General features: G+C 44.4%; 1 protein-coding gene across 2 annotated transcripts in view; it reads left to right on the top strand.

Annotated features, from left to right (window-relative positions):
* The window catches only part of Dtx3l (deltex E3 ubiquitin ligase 3L), a 65,691-nt gene extending 49,364 nt beyond the window's left edge, over positions 1–16,327 (top strand). For both annotated transcript variants that reach the window (XM_057764451.1, XM_057764450.1), the window contains 4 exons: positions 3,918–4,237; positions 7,901–9,451; positions 9,921–10,138; positions 12,921–16,327. In XM_057764451.1, coding sequence (XP_057620434.1) covers positions 3,918–4,237; positions 7,901–9,451; positions 9,921–10,138; positions 12,921–12,990 — 2,159 coding nt within the window. In that variant the 3' untranslated portion in view covers positions 12,991–16,327. The remainder of the gene's footprint in view (positions 1–3,917; positions 4,238–7,900; positions 9,452–9,920; positions 10,139–12,920) is intronic.
* The last annotated feature ends 1,793 nt before the right edge of the window (positions 16,328–18,120 follow it).

The following is an 18,120-nucleotide window of genomic DNA, read 5'->3' on the forward strand; positions in this document are numbered from 1 at the left end:
CGTTTGCATCGGGGACAGGGTCCCGGGAGATCACCCCTTCTATTTCCAGGACCGTTTTGATTATTTCCAACCATTTGTCGAGAGGGGCACTCCTTAGCAAAATGTCCCGATTGACCACAGAGGAAACATGTCTTCCATTGGGGGCGAAGGTGTCCCCTTTGTCCCTGAAATACTGCGCCAATGGCCAGGCTGATTGACTTTGATAGCTGATGGCCAAAATTATCTACCTCATTACATACTTTAATCATACCAGAAACATCAATGTCCCTCATTTTTTTCCTTAATGTAGCTTTGTATGTAGCATTTGCGTTTTTAAAGGCTAGTTGTTTGACCAAAGTCCCTTCTATTTTCTCCGGCCCCAAGATTCTCTCTGCTGTTTTTTGGAGCCGACCCATAAACTGGGCATATGGCTCCTGAGGCCCCTGGATGATCTTGGTGAGCGGGGTGGTAGTGCCGCTAGTGGAGGGAACTGCCCTCCATGCTGCCAGGGCTGCCTGCGCCGTCTGGGAAAGTATTCCCAGTGACAATCCCTTTTGGCTCTCTTTATCTACAAATTTACCCCTGCCAGCAATTTTGTCAGCTGTCCAGGAGGCAGTTTGACTCAGTGGGTTTTTTTTATTGTTGTTAGCAAAGGCCTCAGTCCTGTCGAGAAACTCAGTCTTCCAGGTCAGATATTGCCCTCTAGTTAGTACTGACTGAACCACCTTGCCCCATTCTATGGGCAACATAAATCCGTCCCCTGATAGTCCCTCCAATATAGAAAGAGTAAAAGGTGCATGTATTCCATAGTTTTTAACAGCTGAATGAAGGTCTTTAATATGTTTAATTTTTAATTTTTTTATATATGGGCTGAGAGGTGTTGCCTTCATTTTGTTTGGGGTCCTCCTCAGTATCAGAGGCTACCTGCTCTTGATCACAATTTTTTTGGTCTTTTGTGGTATCAGGGTGAAACTCAGCAGCTTTTGTTTGTCTAGCTCGCGACCGAGTCATGACTGGATAGACCATTTTATGATTAAATTTAGAATTTGCTTGTTTATCTAAAATCTTGCCTTTTCCCATAGTGAATTGTAAGTCCTGAATCTGAGAGGAAAGGTCTGAGAGTTTCTGTTGCAGTGTAAGGACTTGTTTAAGACCTCCTATTTGTGCTTTTAATGTCGCTTTTGTGTTAAACAGTTCCTGAACCAAAGGAGGGGGTAAAAACATGCTATCGGAAGCGGTCAGAGCATAAGGCGGCGGCTGCGGAGTCCTTTTTGGCTGGCTAAGAAAGACGCGGGGAACCCTACCTCCGCTACCATATTTTTTTTTTTTTATCTCTAGCCGTTGTTGACTCATTTTTGGATTTTGAATCTAGGGGTTTCTCTATATGTCGGATCCACTGATCCGAGTCCTGTTGGCTGGGTTTGGTTTCATTTTTAAAAGTGGCCAGCGATGGATAGATGCCCTTAGGTGAATTTTGACTCTTATCTCCAGGAGACATAGTCTCCTCTTGGGAGGCTGCTGTAGATTTAATAGGTCCTGAGGAGGGGTCCTCAGGGATACTAATAATAACTGAAGGACACGGGGAAGAACACCGCTTCTCGTCTGTACGAGATGGCAGGCGGGATGCCTCTAGGAATTTAGTAACTATTGTCAGGAGACGAGAACCGTCCCCTCCATTTTCTGGGCTATTTACAATGTCCCTGATTAAGGACCAGTAAGCAAGAACAACTTCCGGCACAGAATCACCTGCTTTAATCATTTTACTGAGATTTTTACCTACTTTATCCCAAATGTCAGGGCATATTTTTGGGCCGGTTAAAACTAACCAGGGGCATATTTCATCTATAAAACAAAAAAATGCAACTAAATCTCTTTTTTTTACTCTTACTCCTCTCACCCTGAGTGATTGTTTAAATTCCTTTATGAATTTCTCTTCCTTTGAAAGCGATTGGCCCATGTCTTATGGGACGACAGCGAACCTGCGCCTACCTTATCCTGCAGATCTGTCCGAGTTCTACAGCTGCAGAATCTTCTATTTCTTGTTGTCCCGGGACTGCGCGTCGTCGTCCGGGAAGTTAACCGTGCTCCGAGCCCCACGTTGGGCGCCACTGTAGCCGCCTCGACGGGTTACTCTGTCTAGGGTTTGTAACCCGCCTGGCTGGCCAGTTATTCCAGGGTCACGGAGAGGCACCACCTGAAAAGGCATAGGCTGATGCGAAGAAGGAGGCTAAGCGTATTTGTCAAAGCCTCAGTTTATTAGGGTCATGGTTACAGCTTATATAGCCCCTAAATAGCTTGGGGGGCTGGGGCACGGGATCTTGCCACGTGGTCCACAGAGTCTGAGAGGTTACGATGGGTCGGGTCACAATTCCTTGGTCGAAAAGTCACAAGGTGACACACCTAGTTGCCTAGATAGTTTGGAATGTGAGGCAGGTTCTGCTAAGAGATAACTCTCTATTAACAGTTAATTTGGGTGTGGGATAGGCTTGGTCAATAAGACTATTCTCAATACAATTGAGAAGTAAAGCCCTCTACAAAAACTCCTCACGGCGGTGCTTCCTGTAAATTTTGGGGGGACACGGCTCCTGACAGGGGAGACACAACACACATGTCTACTCACCTCAGATAAGGAGCCCACAACAGACCAAATCAAATCTTTTCTTTTTTTTTTTTTTTTTTTTTTATACAGGGTTTCTCTGTAGCTTTAGAGGCTGTCCTGGAACAAGCTCTTATAGACCAGGCTGGCCTTGAACTCACAGATATCCACCTACCTCTGCCTCCCGAGTGCTGGGATTGGATTACACCGCCCAGCTCATCGAGGTTCCTTACAGGAGTGTGGGTGAGGGGATACTTACAGGAGCTGAAATGACTCAAAGACACCTGCATCACCAGAGTCCAGGTCAGCAGGGTAACATCTCACAAAGCTGGGAACTTGAAGCACACTGCATAGGCTGCAGACAGCTCAGCAGCTGGGACGATGTCCTTTTTAGGTGCCTCAGTGGATCTAAACCTCCTCCAAGTGGCTCTGCAGGTTTCTGTTTCTCCCAGGCAGATGTCTGGTCTTGGTCTCCTTGCAGCTTGGCTTGTCAGAGTCTCCTCTGCAGTGCTGCTTTTCTGAGTTTTCCTTGCAGCTCTGTCCTGCCAGTCTCAGAGCGACTCTCGGCAGTCTTTATTGATTACTCTAGCAGGGAAGAACCTAGTGAATCTGGTCAGATTCAGAGACTTCCTGCAGCTAATTTAACTTGTTTACCTTCTGGCTTTAGGAACATCCCTGCAGGATAGAACGTTTCCATCTTGAGGAAATTTAGACAACAGTGCTGCATTATAGGGTTCATCCAACTAAACAATACAACATAACATGTATTTCCAGAGTGTTTACCTTGTGTGAGGGATTCAAGTTGTCTAGAGATTCTTAAGAGTGTGTGGAAGGCCATGTGTGCAGGCACAGGACTTTAATCCCAGCACTCTGGAGGCAAAGACAAGCAGATATCTATGAGTTCAAGGCCAGCCTGGTCTATATAGGGAGTTCCAGGGAAGCAAGGGTGTAAGACTATATCTCAAAAACAAACAATCAGAGCTGGAGAGGTAGCTCAGAGATTAAGAGCACTGGCTTCTCTTCTAGAGGTCCTGAGTTCAATTCCCAGTCACATGGTGACTCACAAACATCTGCAATGAGATCTGGTGCCCTCTTCTGACAGGCAGACATACAGGCAGAACACTAGATACATAATAAATACATCTTTAAAAAATAAGCAAGCAAACAAAAAGCACATGGGAGAATATGGATAGCTTGTGTGAAAGTACTAAGCATATAAGGCACATCTCTGGATTTTGGTGTCTTCAGAAGTTCCTAGAATCAACCCAGAGAGGACACTGGGGGTCATCTGTAAGTTCTCTCTCATTTCCCTGTGAATGTGTGTTTCATGTCTCCCCTGAAGCTAAGGAGAGAGTTCTGAAAAAGACAGAGCACCAGATGGTGATTGATGGCAAACCTGTGACCATTTTCCTGGAAACCACGAAAAAGCCAGTGGAGGACACAAGCTCCAGTCCTCCATCTCTGACACAGCCAGATGAGGCTCCAAGCTCCAGTCCTCCATCTCTGACACAGCCAGATGAGGCTCCAAGCTCCAATCCTCCATCTGTGACACAGCCAGATGAGGCTCCAAGCTGCAGTCCTCCATCTGTGACCCAGTCTCTGGATGAAGCACTGTCTGATGAAGGGCCTGTTTACAATTCTGATGACGCTATTGTCCAGGAGGTGAGTGTTGACAGAAGAGCTGGCACTGATGCTACAACTGCCCCTAGATCACCGCTTCTGCCCTTTTGGTCCAGCAGCCTTAGCTGGGCACTAGCTGTGAGCCAGATGCTGCTCTAGGTACCGGGCTACAGACGTGAATAAACAGGGACAAGATTCCTGTCCTCATGCAGCCCGTAGTGAGTCAGGGGGTCTGCAGACCGTAAGGAAGTAAATGAACTGAGGAAAAGCACTTCAAAGACAGAGATGTTAGGAGAATAAAAAAGGAGTTTTGTGTCAGAGAGGAACAGGGTGAAGGCGTGCAGGGGAAGATGGGAGACTTTCTTGCTGAGGTGACATTTAGCCTGAGGCTTAAATGATGAGCAGGCACCAGCCATTAAAAATGCATTCAGTAAATGATAAGGCTGGGTAAGGTGTGGCAGGCACTGTTGTGGGGCTTGGGGCACAAACACTGTGTGGACTGCTCTTAGGGCCTTGACATCGAGCAAGGGAAACAAAGAAGGGTAAACAGATGTGTATGATAGAATTCTCTCCAGTGACAAGTGCGGGAAGAATAAAGGAGGATGAGAACAGTGACAGAGCCACCGTCCTAAACAGGTGTAAACAAACCCACATGATGCTTCATCTAGAGAACATGAGTAAATTAAAGGACCTAGTGTAGGGGTCCGAGGAAACACTGAAGGAAGACCCCAGACTCAATCAGTATGTAAGAGCAAGGAGTGATTATTATCGGCATATGTGAGGCCGTTCACCTGTACAAAATGGCGACAACCCCGAGGGGAGCAGGCAGGCTCCTTTTAAGCACAGCTAAGGGGAGTTTTGGTGACAGTTAGGTCACCTCAAATATAATTGGTTAAGCAGGCTGTAGCTACATTAGTACATTTTTAATTGGCTGTGATTATAGTTTTGCCATTTTAGATCATACTTGGGCAAGGCAGGGTATGTTTTAGGGAGATTACAGGAACTGTCCTTTTTGGTCACTACCTTGAGGTATTGTAGGAGCTGCCTCAGGCCCGGTATGTGCTGTCTCCCTCATTGTCCTTTTAGGAAACTGAAACTCAGGCCCAGCTGTAAAATGGGAACACTTCAGACCTTTCTCTAGCTTCCTGGTTTTGTAGTTAAGAACATTCTAGGCTGAGGGAAGCACACGCACAGGCCTCACAGGAACTGAAGCTCAAGGAGGCAAGAGGAGGGGGAGGCAGTGAGCAAGGGAGAGAGCTAGGGACAGGAAAGGGTACTGTGAGACAGGGTGTAGGATTTTATCCAGTGGGTGTCCGAGTCCACTCCAACAGGAATCAGCAAGGGTGCCTGGAGGGAGTGCGAGGTTATAGGAAATGGCAGATTAGGAGAAGTGAAGACAGAAACAGGATAGACCAGGAGGACTGAAGGCAAATACCAAACAGCCCCAAGTTTATTGCTCAGCCAGCATTTATGCTAAATACAGTCAGAAGGCAGAACAAAGGGCGGTCCAGTCAGCTAGCCACCTCCCTGCACTGTCCTTGGGAGGAAGCTAAATCCAGTTCCTTATCTCAGTCAACTAAGTGGCTTCTGATCTCTAATGAGGAGGGCCTCCAACTGGCACACCCCATCCCAGATCTTAATAATGTGCCCTTTCTCTTGGGCAAAAATGCTCTTTCCCATGGGCTTTGTTTGTTTGGTTTTTTGTTTTGGGGTTTTTTTTTTGTTTTTTGTTTTCGGTTTTTTGAGACAGGGTTTCTTTGTAGCTTTGGTGCCAGTCCGAGAACTAGCTCTTGTAGACCAGGCTGGCCTCGAACTCCCAGAGATCCGCTTGCCTCTGCTTCCCGAATGCTGGGATTAAAGGCATGCGCCACCACCGCCCGGCTTTTCCCACGGGCTTAATCAGAATTTTCTTACTGGATAAAGCAGATCAGGCAAGCAAGCTTGAACTCAAATGACTTCTTTAAGTCAGAAATGACTCCAGATGGAAACTGAGTCACACGTGGGCTCCCACAAGTGTGGATTTTCACCAGATATTTTTGAGCCTGATGATGAGGGGTCTGGATTGTACTTTAAAAAAAAAAAAGATTTATTTATCTTAGCTATATGAGTACTCTATGTGCATGTAGAACTTTACGTCAGAAAGGAGCATCAGATCCCATGACAGACGGTTGTGGGAAATGAACTCAGGACCTCTGGAAGAGCAGCCAGTGCTTTTAACCTCTGAGTCCTTCTCCAGTCCCTGGATGGTACTGGTAAAGGGTGACTCTGGCTGCTGGGTTGAGCACAGGTGTAGGAAGGAGCCAGCAAGGTGAGACAATGACAGATTCCCGACGGTTCTAACAGAGGACTGACGAACAGGCTGAAATCTGGAAACATCCTTAAGCTGTTATCTAGAGAAAGAAGATTCCAAATGGATTAAAGATCATCTGCAAGGGGCTGGAGAGATGGCTCAGGTTAAGAGTACTGACTGCTCTTCCAGAAGTTCTAGTTCAATTCCTGGTAAACCACATGGTGGTTCAAAACCATCTATAATGAGATTTTGTACCCTTTTCTGGCATGCAGGCAGAACCCTGTATACATAATAAATACATCTTAAAAACAAAAAAGAATAGCAGCAACAGAAAAAGATCATCTTCAAAAACCTTGAGTGGAAATAAATCATTAGATATTTTTGTTTACATTACACTCAATTTGCCTGTGTCCCTTTTCTCCTAACTAATCTGGACTTTCTATTGCATCACTGCACTTCTTAAAACCAGGGTGTAAAAGGACTTAGTAACTTTGCATGAGGTAAGTGTTTCAGCTTTCATGTTTTCTTAAAGTAAGAGGGTAAGTAACAAAAAGGGTATTGACATGGGGGCTAGAATCCTTCTTGGATTTAGAGCTACCTTTGAAGCTCACAAACTCTTCCTTGAGGACCACAGCAACTTCACAGAGAGTAGCGTTGCCTTCTCGGCACCCTCAGTCCCCAGGGTCAAGCAGATAATGTTGTCTCTAGATACAGATCTCTTAGAAAATGTTGGAACACAGGTTTCATTGCAAACCGGTTAGTTATGTGGACCTCTGGAATGAGACCTGGCCTTGACTTTCTTTGTTTAATTCATCTTTGAACTCCCGCTAGGTGAGTCTAATGTTCAAATGGGACTGACAAGCCTGGCTGGCAGCAGAGTGTTCCTCTCAGCAGATTTAAAGGAGGCAACCCCTGCTTTAGAAAAAAGACAAGAGCCGGGCGGTGGTGGCGCACGCCTTTAATCCCAGCACTTGGAAGGCAGAGGCAGGCGGATCTCTGTGAGTTCGAGACCAGCCTGGTCTACAAGAGCTAGTTCCAGGACAGGCTCCAAAGCCACAGAGAAACCCTGTCTCGAAAAACCAAAAAAAAAAAAAGAAAGAAAGAAAAAAGACAAGAAAAAATGATCGTGGTCTTTTTTTTTGTTGTTTTTTGTTTGTTTGTTTTTTTATTTTGTTTTGTTTTTTTGAGACAGGGTTTCTCTGTAGCTTTGGAGCCTGTCCTGGAACTAGCTCTTGTAGACCAGGCTGATCTCGAACTCACAGACATCCGCCTGCCTCTGCCTCCCGAGTGCTGGGATTAAAGGCGTGCGCCACCACCGCCCGGCAATCGTGGTCTTTTCTGTGTTCCTGGGTGTTCTCCTGAAGGGGGTCATATCTGAGGGAGTTAATTTGTACATGTGCCTTTTAAACTTTCAGGTCTTTCTTGCTGTGACCGCTGAGCTGAACTGTGAGCTGCTCTCCAAAGAGCAGAGGGCACACATAGCCACTGTCTGCCCTGGTGTCAGAAGCGTGGAGGGTGAGGATGGTGTTGCGAAGGTGTGTGGCAGCTTCAAAGATATTGAGAAGATACATCATTTCTTGACTGTGCAGCTTTTGGAAAGTGAGCAGAAACAGAAGTACCCCACACACAAATACCCCCCTTCTGATGTGGAGAGAGAGCCACCCAACCAGCAAGACTCTGGCAGGGGCTTTTCCTCTTCGGAACCAAAAACTGGGTTAGAAGATGATTCTGAGAACTGTTTTGAAGTTCCTCTGCTTTTCCTTGAATATTTCAGACATGCCTATCCTGGTAGAATAGAGTCCATAGAGAATAAATTTGGTGTAAGCTTTGAAGTCCGAGACAGTGCTCCCAATATGGCCTCTGTACACTTCACCACCAGCCATCAAGGCAACTTAGAAGCAGCCTGTGAGTCTTTTATCAGAGACTTTCAGAGATGCACCCAAGTGCTGAAGCAAGACTGTGTCTCTTTAGAGGACCCTCAGAGGGCAATGGAGCTCAGACGGGAATTGAATCGCTGCTTTCCAAAGCTCCTGATAAAGGGACAGGGAAGAAAGCTAACTCTCCTCGGGTCTCAAGCTGACATCTCAGCCGCCACAGAAAAAGTCTCCCAAAATTCCTTCAAGACTCCTGTGGAAATAATGTCCTCTGGTTACATGACAGGGATTGAGATTGATTCAACTCACTTCAACCTTCTAAAACCAGCATTGCTCCAGGAAATCTCAGAGATAGAGCAGAGGTATAACACTCGTGTACAATTCCAGGTGAAAACCCAGAAAACCTGCATTCTGTTTGTCCCCATGGATAAGGAGGTCGACCTGTCCATGCACTCTTATGCCAGTTTCACTGATGCATTCCAACATGCCATGTGTCAGCTAACGACAGAAATCCTGCCGCTGAAACATTTGGGCAAGGGGAAAGCTCACTTATACAAGACCAAGTTTGTCGATGACTTAAAGAAAAAGCACCCAAATGTACACTTCGTGATATCTAAAGAGTCAATGACTTTGATGGGTTTGCCGAATCAGCTTGCACAGGCAAAGCAGTATATGTTCAAAAGAATGGGACTGTCCCTACCGTCTGCAGAGAGCTTAAATGTGGATCACGAGACACCCATGGATGTCGACAGGAATGACACAAATGCAGCTTCACTTCCTCTCAGAGGCTCTGCTGACTGCTCTGGGGCCTTGAAAGTGAATGATAATGAAGAAACCTGTGCCATCTGCATGGAAACCATTAGCAACAAGCATGTGCTCCCTAAGTGCAAGCATGAATTCTGCTCCTCTTGTATCACCAAGGCCTTGTCATTCAAGCCTGTCTGTCCTCTGTGTCAGACGTCCTATGGTATCCAGAAAGGGAACCAGCCACAAGGAACCATGACTTTCACCACTTTAAGAGAGTCACTTCCGGGTTATGCAGACTGTGGCACAATTGAGATTCAATACATTATAAAAAGTGGCATCCAAACAGTAAGTGTACCAGGGAACGTGAGTTTCTTTTGGCTCTGCTAGAGTTACCAGCACTCAATGGGTTGTCCTGTAGCCTCTTAGATGCTGATTTTCCCGGGAACTCATCAGTGATTGTGGTAGGGATATAATAGCTAGAGACCATACTGTTCGCTTAGAACTTGGATGTCTTTTCAGCTATTTCAACAGTGTTGGGGCTGAACCCAGTCCCTTGTGCATGCCAAGCAAGCACTGCCAAGCTGTGCGTTTAGCCTTTCATGTCTTTTTGAAGGTGGAGACCATATGTCAGGATGGGGGGAGTTGGGTGAGTATGACTGTAATCTGAAGAGATCTATGAATTATTCAGAATATGAGCAAAGCAGCATTTTCTTTTTGGTTTTCAGTAGACTTCACCTATAATGCACACACCTTTAGTATAGTAAGTTTCAGAGGCATGCCATTTTTTATCTAACATTTTCCTTTCCTCATACAGGATGAGCACCCAAACCCAGGAAAGCCTTATAATGGAACACGACGAACTGCATACTTGCCTGATAATCAGGAGGGGAGAAAGGTCTTGGATCTGCTCAGAGAAGCCTTTAAGAACAGGCTGATTTTCACAGTAGGGGACTCTCGAGTATCAGGAGCCTCTGATGTTGTTACATGGAATGACATCCATCACAAAACATCCACGTTTGGAGGACCAGGAAAGTAAGAGCCCTTTGAAATGTAATGGTTGCTGAACAAAGTATAGGGGGTGTTAAGTGCTGCAGTTTGAGGCTGTGGTATGAAAAGGCATTCTAGCAGTAAATGTTAGCCCAGTGTCTTAGTTAGGGTTTCTGTTTCTGTGATAACCAGATCACCCAGGGAAGAAAGGATGTATTTGGCTTACATCTCCTGAGTCACTGAGGGAAGAGGAGGCAGGAACTCAAACCAGGCAGGAAACTGGAGGAGCTGATGCAGAGGCCATGGAGGGGTGCTGCTTACTGGCTTGTTCCCCATAGCTTGTTCAGCCAGCCTGCTTTCTTTTCTCTCTCTTTTTTTTTAAAAAAAATATTTATTTATTTATTTATTTATTTATTATGTATACAATATTCTGTCTGTGTGTATGCCTACAGGCCAGAAGAGGGCACCAGACCCCATTACAGATGGTTGTGAGCCACCATGTGGTTGCTGGGAATTGAACTCAGGACCTTTGGAAGAGCAGACAGTGCTCTTAACCACTGAGCCATCTCTCCAGCCCCCAGCCTGCTTTCTTATAGCCACCCAGGACCACCAGCCCAGGGCGGCACAACTGACAGTGGACTGGACATCAATCACTAATTAAGAAAATGTGCCAGGCGGTGGTGGTGTATGCCATTAATGCCAGCACTTGGGAGGCAGAGGCCTGTAGGTTCTCAGTGAGCTCTGGTTTACAGAGCAAGTTCCAGGACAGGTTCTAAAGCTAAAAAGAGAAACCCTGTCTCAAAAAACCAAAAATAAAAATAAAAAAATCGTATCAGGCGGTGATTGCAGATGACTCTGTCTCCTAGCACTTGGGAGACAGAGTCAAGTGGATGGATCTCTTTTAGTTTGAAGCCAGCCTAGTCTATAGAGGAAGTTCCAGGTCAGGCTCCATAGCTACTGGGAAACCCTGTCTTTTTCAAAAAAGAAAAGAAAAGGAAAGAAAATAAAAAGGGAAATTCCTTACAGGTTTGCCTACAGCCGGATCTTATGGAGACAATTTCTATGTATAACCCTGGCTGTCCTGGAAGTCACTCTAGACCAGGCCGGACTCCCTCTGTGCTAAGACTAAGGTTGTGTGACACCACCGCACAAGAAAGCAGTTCCTCAATTGAGGTTCCCTCCTCTCTGATGACTCCAATTGTGTCTTAAAACTAGCCAACACACATAGCAAAATACTAATCCATAATGATAGTTTAAAGACAAAAATATTGGTCCCAGCCAGGCAGTGGTGCAACATACTTTTAATCCCAGAATTTGTAAGGAAGAGTCAGGTGGAACTCTGAGTTTGAGACCAGCCTGGTCTACAGAGGAAGTTCCAGGGCAGCCAGGGCTATGTTGAGAAACACTGTCTTGAAGAAAAAAATTGGTTTCTCTGCCGGGTGGTGGTGGCACACGCCTTTAATCCCAGCACTCGGGAGGCAGAGGCAGGCAAATCTCTGTGAGTTCGAGGCCAGCCTGGTCTACAAAAGGAGTTCCAGGACAGGCTCCAAAGCTACAGAGAAACCCTGTCTCAAAAAACCAAAAAAAAAAAAAAAAAAAAAAAAAATTTGGTCTCTCCAACTTTCTACTTGCCATTTATCATGTATGATTTGGTTATTATATTTTATATCAAAGATGGGCAGGATAGGGGCACAACTTTAAGTACTCAACTCAAAGTACTCAGGAGACAGAGGCAGGTGGAGCTCTGAGCTCAAGGCCAGCCTGGTCTACAGAGAGAGTTCCAGGACAGCTAGGTCTACACAGACAAACCTTGTTTCTACACCCCCTCCCACCAAATGCATCAGAAGAAAGGGTTTTCAGAACCCAAGATGAATGGTGCCCAAGTCAATTTTAGGGTTTCATGTCATTTTAAAGGTAGAACCTAGGAATGTTATTTGCTTTGATTTTTGGTTTCTTTTAGATTTATTTATTTACTTTTATGTACATTAGTGTTTTTTCTGCTTTTATGTCTGTGTGAGGCTGTCAGATCACCTGAAGTTACAGACAGGTGTGAGCTACCATGTGGGTGTTGGCAATTGAACCTGGGTCTTCTGGAAGCACAGTCAGTGCTTTTAACCTCTGAGCCATTTCTCCAGCCCTGCTTTGGTTTCTTTTAAGGTCATCTTACTCTCCCTCACTCCTGTCTTCCCATAAGTCCACAAAGGTGCTGAACTCATATGGATGAAACACGGTAGAAAAAAAGTCTTCATTATAAAGAGTCCCAAGATGGTGGGAGATGTAATTTGAAATCTGATTGTATTTTATAAAACTCAGAATTTCTCTACTTGTGGCTTCCAAGAGAAAACAATCCTGAGACCTTGTCAAGTTTCCCAATTTGAAAGCCCTACTATCATATGATTACCTTCTCTGTAGAATTTGAAAGTCCTACTATGGTATGATTACCTTCTCTGTAGAATTTGGCTTTTATAACATTATGTGCATCAGTACTTGGAATGAGCTAAGGTGTTAAGCAATCTGTCTGGAAAACAGATGCTGGTCAGTCAGCTAGGCACTTCAGAGACTAGATACCAGCCACTGTCTGATTGCCTGAGGATGCTGGATCCCAGAATACTTGATGCTCAAATGTAAACTGTACAGATTTTGTTGTTGCTGTTTAGAGGCAGGGTCTCACTGTGTGGCCCAGGCTGGCTTCAGACTCACAGAGATCTGACTGCTGTCGCCATCCCAGTGCTGGGATTAAAGGCCTGTGCCACCATTTCTGACTACTGTACAGATTCTTGAGAATTATTTGGGGGGAAGCTAACAGGATTCCTTTTTCTTCATGCAGTTTTGGCTACCCTGATCCTCATTACCTGACACGTGTCAAGGAGGAGCTGAAAGCAAAAGGAATTGAGTAAGGAATGCGCTGGGAAGACGTCTGTCCACTTTCAAAAGAAGTTTGTTAGGAGGCCGCAGTAGGACAGGCCTCAATCTTTTTGTAGAAAAAAACTTAGAGCATTTTTCGTGTTAAGTAGATGTAGTTTCTATAAAAGCAGATGTCTGCTTGCCAGTGATTTCTAGAGTGTTTCTCTTTCTTGGAAGGCAAAATATGAAGGGCATGTGCTGTGGAGATCATAACATGTGAACACATGAGCTCAGGCCCGCAGCATCCATGTAAGAGTTGGTGTGATGGCATAGACTTGTAAGCTTAGCCCTGTGGAGTGGAGACGGAAGGATTCCTGGAGCTCACTGGCTAGTTAGTCTAGCCCAAACCCAAACCATGGGCTCCAGGTTCACTGAGAGACCTTGTCTCAAGAAATCAGGTGCATCTGGGCATGGTGATGCATGCCTTTAATGCCAGGAATTGGGAGGCAGTAGCAGACCATCCCAGGCCAGCCTGGTCTACATAGCCCAAGTTCCAGGACAGCCAGGGCTACATAGTGAGACCGTGGCCAGAACAAACAAAACAAATATGAGGTAGACACCCTCTGACCTCTAAATGCACCTGTAAACACATTCACATGTGTACACACACAGAGAGAGAAGTTTTAGGGCAGAAAAACATAAAGGCTTTCCATTTTTTGCTGAGGAAGTCTGATCTCATTCTTGAGTCCTATTGGGGGTGCTGCCCTGTATGAAGTCACCTTCTGTATCTTTCATTGAACCTCTGGCGACTAGTAGAACGTCTCCTACTGCTTGTTTTGCTTGATACATGGTCTCTCTGTGCAGCTCTTGAACTCTCTTTGTGGACCAGATTGGTCTTGAATTTCGATCTGCCTGCATCAGCCTTCTGAGAGCTGGGGTTAAAGACATGTACTACATGCCTGATTGTATTTGTTTGTTTGGGGTTTTTGTTGTTGCCTCTTTTCATTGGTTTGTTTGGTTTGGTTTTGGTGTTGGGACTTAAACCCAAGAGCAGTAAGTTCTATCTCAACACCTTTGATCATTTTCCATGGCCATCTCTCTTGTGGTAAGTTAGTTGTTTGGATTTTAACCTCTGCCTGGAAAAGTAAACCCTTGTGTAAATGGGAAAGTGAAACCATTGTGTAAATGGAAAGTTTAAAAACAGGATTGACTGGAAGAGACCCCCGCCTCCCTCCCTCCCCACAGTGAGAAACATGCCCAGGAGGTCAGGCAACTTTGATAGTAAGTAGAACAGGAAGAGACTTATTTTTCAGGATACAGAGCCTAGTAGACAGTTGGTGCCTAGTGTGTGTTTGTTGCCTGACTCAGCTCAGCAGAGGGATGAGCATATAAAAAAGTGAGCTCCTTAAATATTTGGGATTTTTTTTTTTGTTTTGTTTTTGAGACAGGGTTTCTCTGTAGTTTTAGTGCCTGTCCTGGAACTAGCTCTTGTAGACCAGGCTGGTCTCGAACTCACAGAGATCCGTCTGCCTCTGCCTCCCAGAGTGCTGGGATTAAACGTGTGTGCCACCACCAACCGGCTCTCCTCAAATATTTGGCAGAAGCAGGACCAGAGACTTTGACATTCATTCGGGGAAACAGTTTCTTACCCCAACATGTATTGGTGAGACTTTGGCCAGGCCTTTATCATGGGCTCTACTCTTCCTGATCCTTGGAATCGGCCTCAAAGGGTGCACTCACCCGGCCACAGACATGAACATGTTTTCCACATTTTACCCCCATACCTTATGCTGTGCTTTTGAATATGTCCTGTTTTAAATTGAACAGATAAATAACCTTGCCTTAGTTTAACATTTTCTAATAACTGTTACCTGAAATGTAGTAGTTTGTTTTTTTGCATTTTGTGTGTTTTGTGGGGTTTTTTTTGTTTGTTTAGTTGTGGGTTTTGTTTGTTTTTTTTTCTTATTTTTTGATTTTTCTTAACCCTTTGACTCAATCCCATCAATCTATGTTGTCTCTCTTATAGTCTTTCTAATCCTTTCCCTGGACGTGAGTAAAGAAGAGCTAAACCTCCTGCAGAGTCTGTCTGGCATGTCACAATTCTCTGTAAGCAGTTTCCATGTCAGAAGAAAACCCTAGTAGAGAGTGTTCTGGTGATCTGCGTTCCAACCACTCTCCAAAATGGCAGATGAATGTCTTGAGGTTTCCCTGAAGACACACATGCACACATAAAAACATTTAGCCAGATAATAGTATAATAGTAACAAGCATTTATTGAGTAGTTACTCTGTGTGTGCCTTATGATAATGTGATCAATACAATTAGTAACTCTAGTCTTTCCACAGAAAACTGGTGTGCAGAGACTATTAGGTAGTCACCAAGGTAACATAATTAATAAGTGGAAGTGCTAGCTTTTACTTCAGTCCTGGTTTTGTGTTTTTGAGACAGAGTCTCATGTAGGCCAAATTGGTCTTGAAATGTAGCCAAGGGTTTTCTTCAACTCTGACCCCCTGCCTACTATCCAGGTTCTTGCATACATCCTAGACTGATCTTGTTGTTGTTGATTTCTCTTTTACTCTTCGGGGGGGCCGTCACCCAGCTCCAAAATAATCACACACAGAGACCTATTCTTACTTATAAATGCCTGGCCTTAGCTTGGCTTCTTTCTAGTCTGCTTTTCTTAAGTTATCCCGTCTACCTTTAGCCTCTGGGCTTCTACTGTTCACTATTGCTGTATATCTCTGCTTTCCTTCTTATTCCATGTCTGGTGGTGTGGCTGGGTGCCTGGCATACTCCGACCCTTCTTTTCTTGTTCCCTGATCTCTGTTCCCAGATTTCTCCTTCTCTTTATTCTCTCTGCCTGCCAGCCCTGTCTATCCTTTCTCCTGCCTCGCTATTGGCCATTCGGCTCTTTATTAGACCAATTAGGTGTTTTAGGTAGGCAAAGTAACACAGCTTCATAGAGTTAAACAAATGCAACCCAAAAGAACGGAAGACATCTTTGTTTCATTAAACAGACATTGTACAGCATAGGCAAATGTAACACATCTGCAACTAATATTCCACAAGCCATCTCTCAGGATGCCTTCCTCTGTCTCCCAAGTGCATGGATACATCATTATGCCTCACTTCTACATCCAGCTTAAACCTTTTACTGTTGATGATTTACCAAGTTTTTATCATTAAGACTAATGATCAGTTTCTGTCATCTAATCTAGCAGTTTAATTTACTCCAAAGAAGTAAAAAAATTGGTTTCTGTTAACTTCCGGATCTTGTATTTCATAACATATGCATACTCAAATTCAATATGGTGTGAATGCTTAATGGCATTTGGATTTCTGCTTTTGCAGGTGTTATTATTCTGGCTTAAATAAATTTAGGTTCTTATTTACAACATATTTTGTGGTTTCCCTTATTTCTCATTGTTTTTTCCTTAGGTTGGAATTCTGAGTGTTTTCTAAGACACATATTGTATACAGGGGTGTGTGGCTTCAAGTTTGCTTATAAAAAAATCATATTTCTCAGTATTTTTCCCTTCTAGAGAATATAGGTTGCTATAGAAACAAAATTAGACCACAGGGACAGTGATACAGGTCAGAGGGTAAAGTGCTTGCTGCTGATGTGGGATGTTCTTCTGTATATGTGTTGCTTTTATTGGTTAATAAAGAAGCTGCTTAGGCCCAGTTTGTCAAAGGACAAATTGGTGCTGGCCCTGGGTTGGGCCTACCTAGAGAGTGTCTAGTGATGTAGAAGGTCAGGGCCCAGGTGCTTTTTTGCGTTTTTTTCCTTTTTTTTTTTTTAAAACATTTTATTTTTTCATTATGTATACAATGTTCTGTCTGTCTGTATGCTTGCTGGTCAGAAGAGGGCACCAGATCTCATTACAGATGGCTGTGAGCCACCATGTGGTTGCTGGGAATTGAACTCAGGACCTCTAGAAGAGCAGTCAGTGCTCTTAAACTCTGAGCCATCTCTCCAGCCCATTTTTCTTTTTTTCCTTTTTAAAATATTTTTGAGACAATGTTTCAATGTAATATAGAGTGGTTTCGAACTCCTACCCTTCTGACCCAACTTCCAACGCAAGACTCAAGCCCGGTTTCATGACTTACCCTCTTCAAAAGTCCTTAGAAAACCTTTTTGGTTTCTTTTTATTCCAGAAGAAAAAAATTCACCTGTCAACATACATTTAGTTGAGTCTGGCCTTAAGTCTTGAGGCTGCAGGGCCTGGCGATTCCGATGCTTTCAGGTGGGCACTGGGTAGAAAGACCATTTCTTTGGCAGTCAGGTCACCTATTTATTTTTCTTTTCAAATCAGAGTCTTTGATAGCCCAGCCTAGCCTCAATCCATGATCCCACTCTCAACCTTGCTATTGCTGGTATTAAAGGGGTATACCACTATACCTGCTTCCGTGTGGTGATTCCGAGGGCATCTGACAGTCAACATAATTGGTCAGAAGTAGGGAAACAGTGACATCAAAACAGGCATAGAACTGCCACCTTGGAGTAAAAGTTCACAGAGAGAAGTAATTTTAATGGAGACTGGTCAGTTCTTTCAACATACAGTAAGAGGGGAAGAACTTGAGAAGGGTTTGTTATTTACATTGAATAAAAAAAATTTGAGTGTATTTGTTACTTTCTCCCTGTTCTGACAAAGTGCCTGAAAGACCCATCCTTAAAGTGAGAAAGACTGGCTCACAGCTTAAGGGATATAGTCACCAGCCGGTGGTACCCAACTCCTTTAATCCCAGCATTTGGGAGGCAAAGGCAGGTAGATCTCTGGATTTAAGGCCAGCCTAGTTAGTCAACATATCAGGTTCTTGGCCAGCCTGCCACATTATGAAACCGTGTCTCAAAATCAAAAAGAACAACAACAAGAAGCGGCTTAGGACAATGGCTTAGCAGAGTAAAGCCAGGTGGGAAATCTGAACAGAGATATAGAGAGTAGGTGAAGTCAGGAAGACACCATGTTGCTGATGAAGGAGAAAGATACCCACTGGAACCTTACCTTACCAGTAGGCCACAACCTCAGGTAATACACAGATTAATAGAAATAGGTTAATTCAAGATGTAAGAGCTAGCTAGAAAGATGCCTGAGTCATTGGCCGAGCAGTGTTGTAATTAGCACAGTTTCTGTGTGATTATTTGGGACTGAGCAGTCGGGAAATAAGTGAGCAGCCTCTGT

The sequence above is a fragment of the Chionomys nivalis genome, chromosome 3 (assembly GCF_950005125.1).
Source record: "Chionomys nivalis chromosome 3, mChiNiv1.1, whole genome shotgun sequence".
Taxonomy (NCBI): Eukaryota; Metazoa; Chordata; class Mammalia; order Rodentia; family Cricetidae; genus Chionomys; species Chionomys nivalis.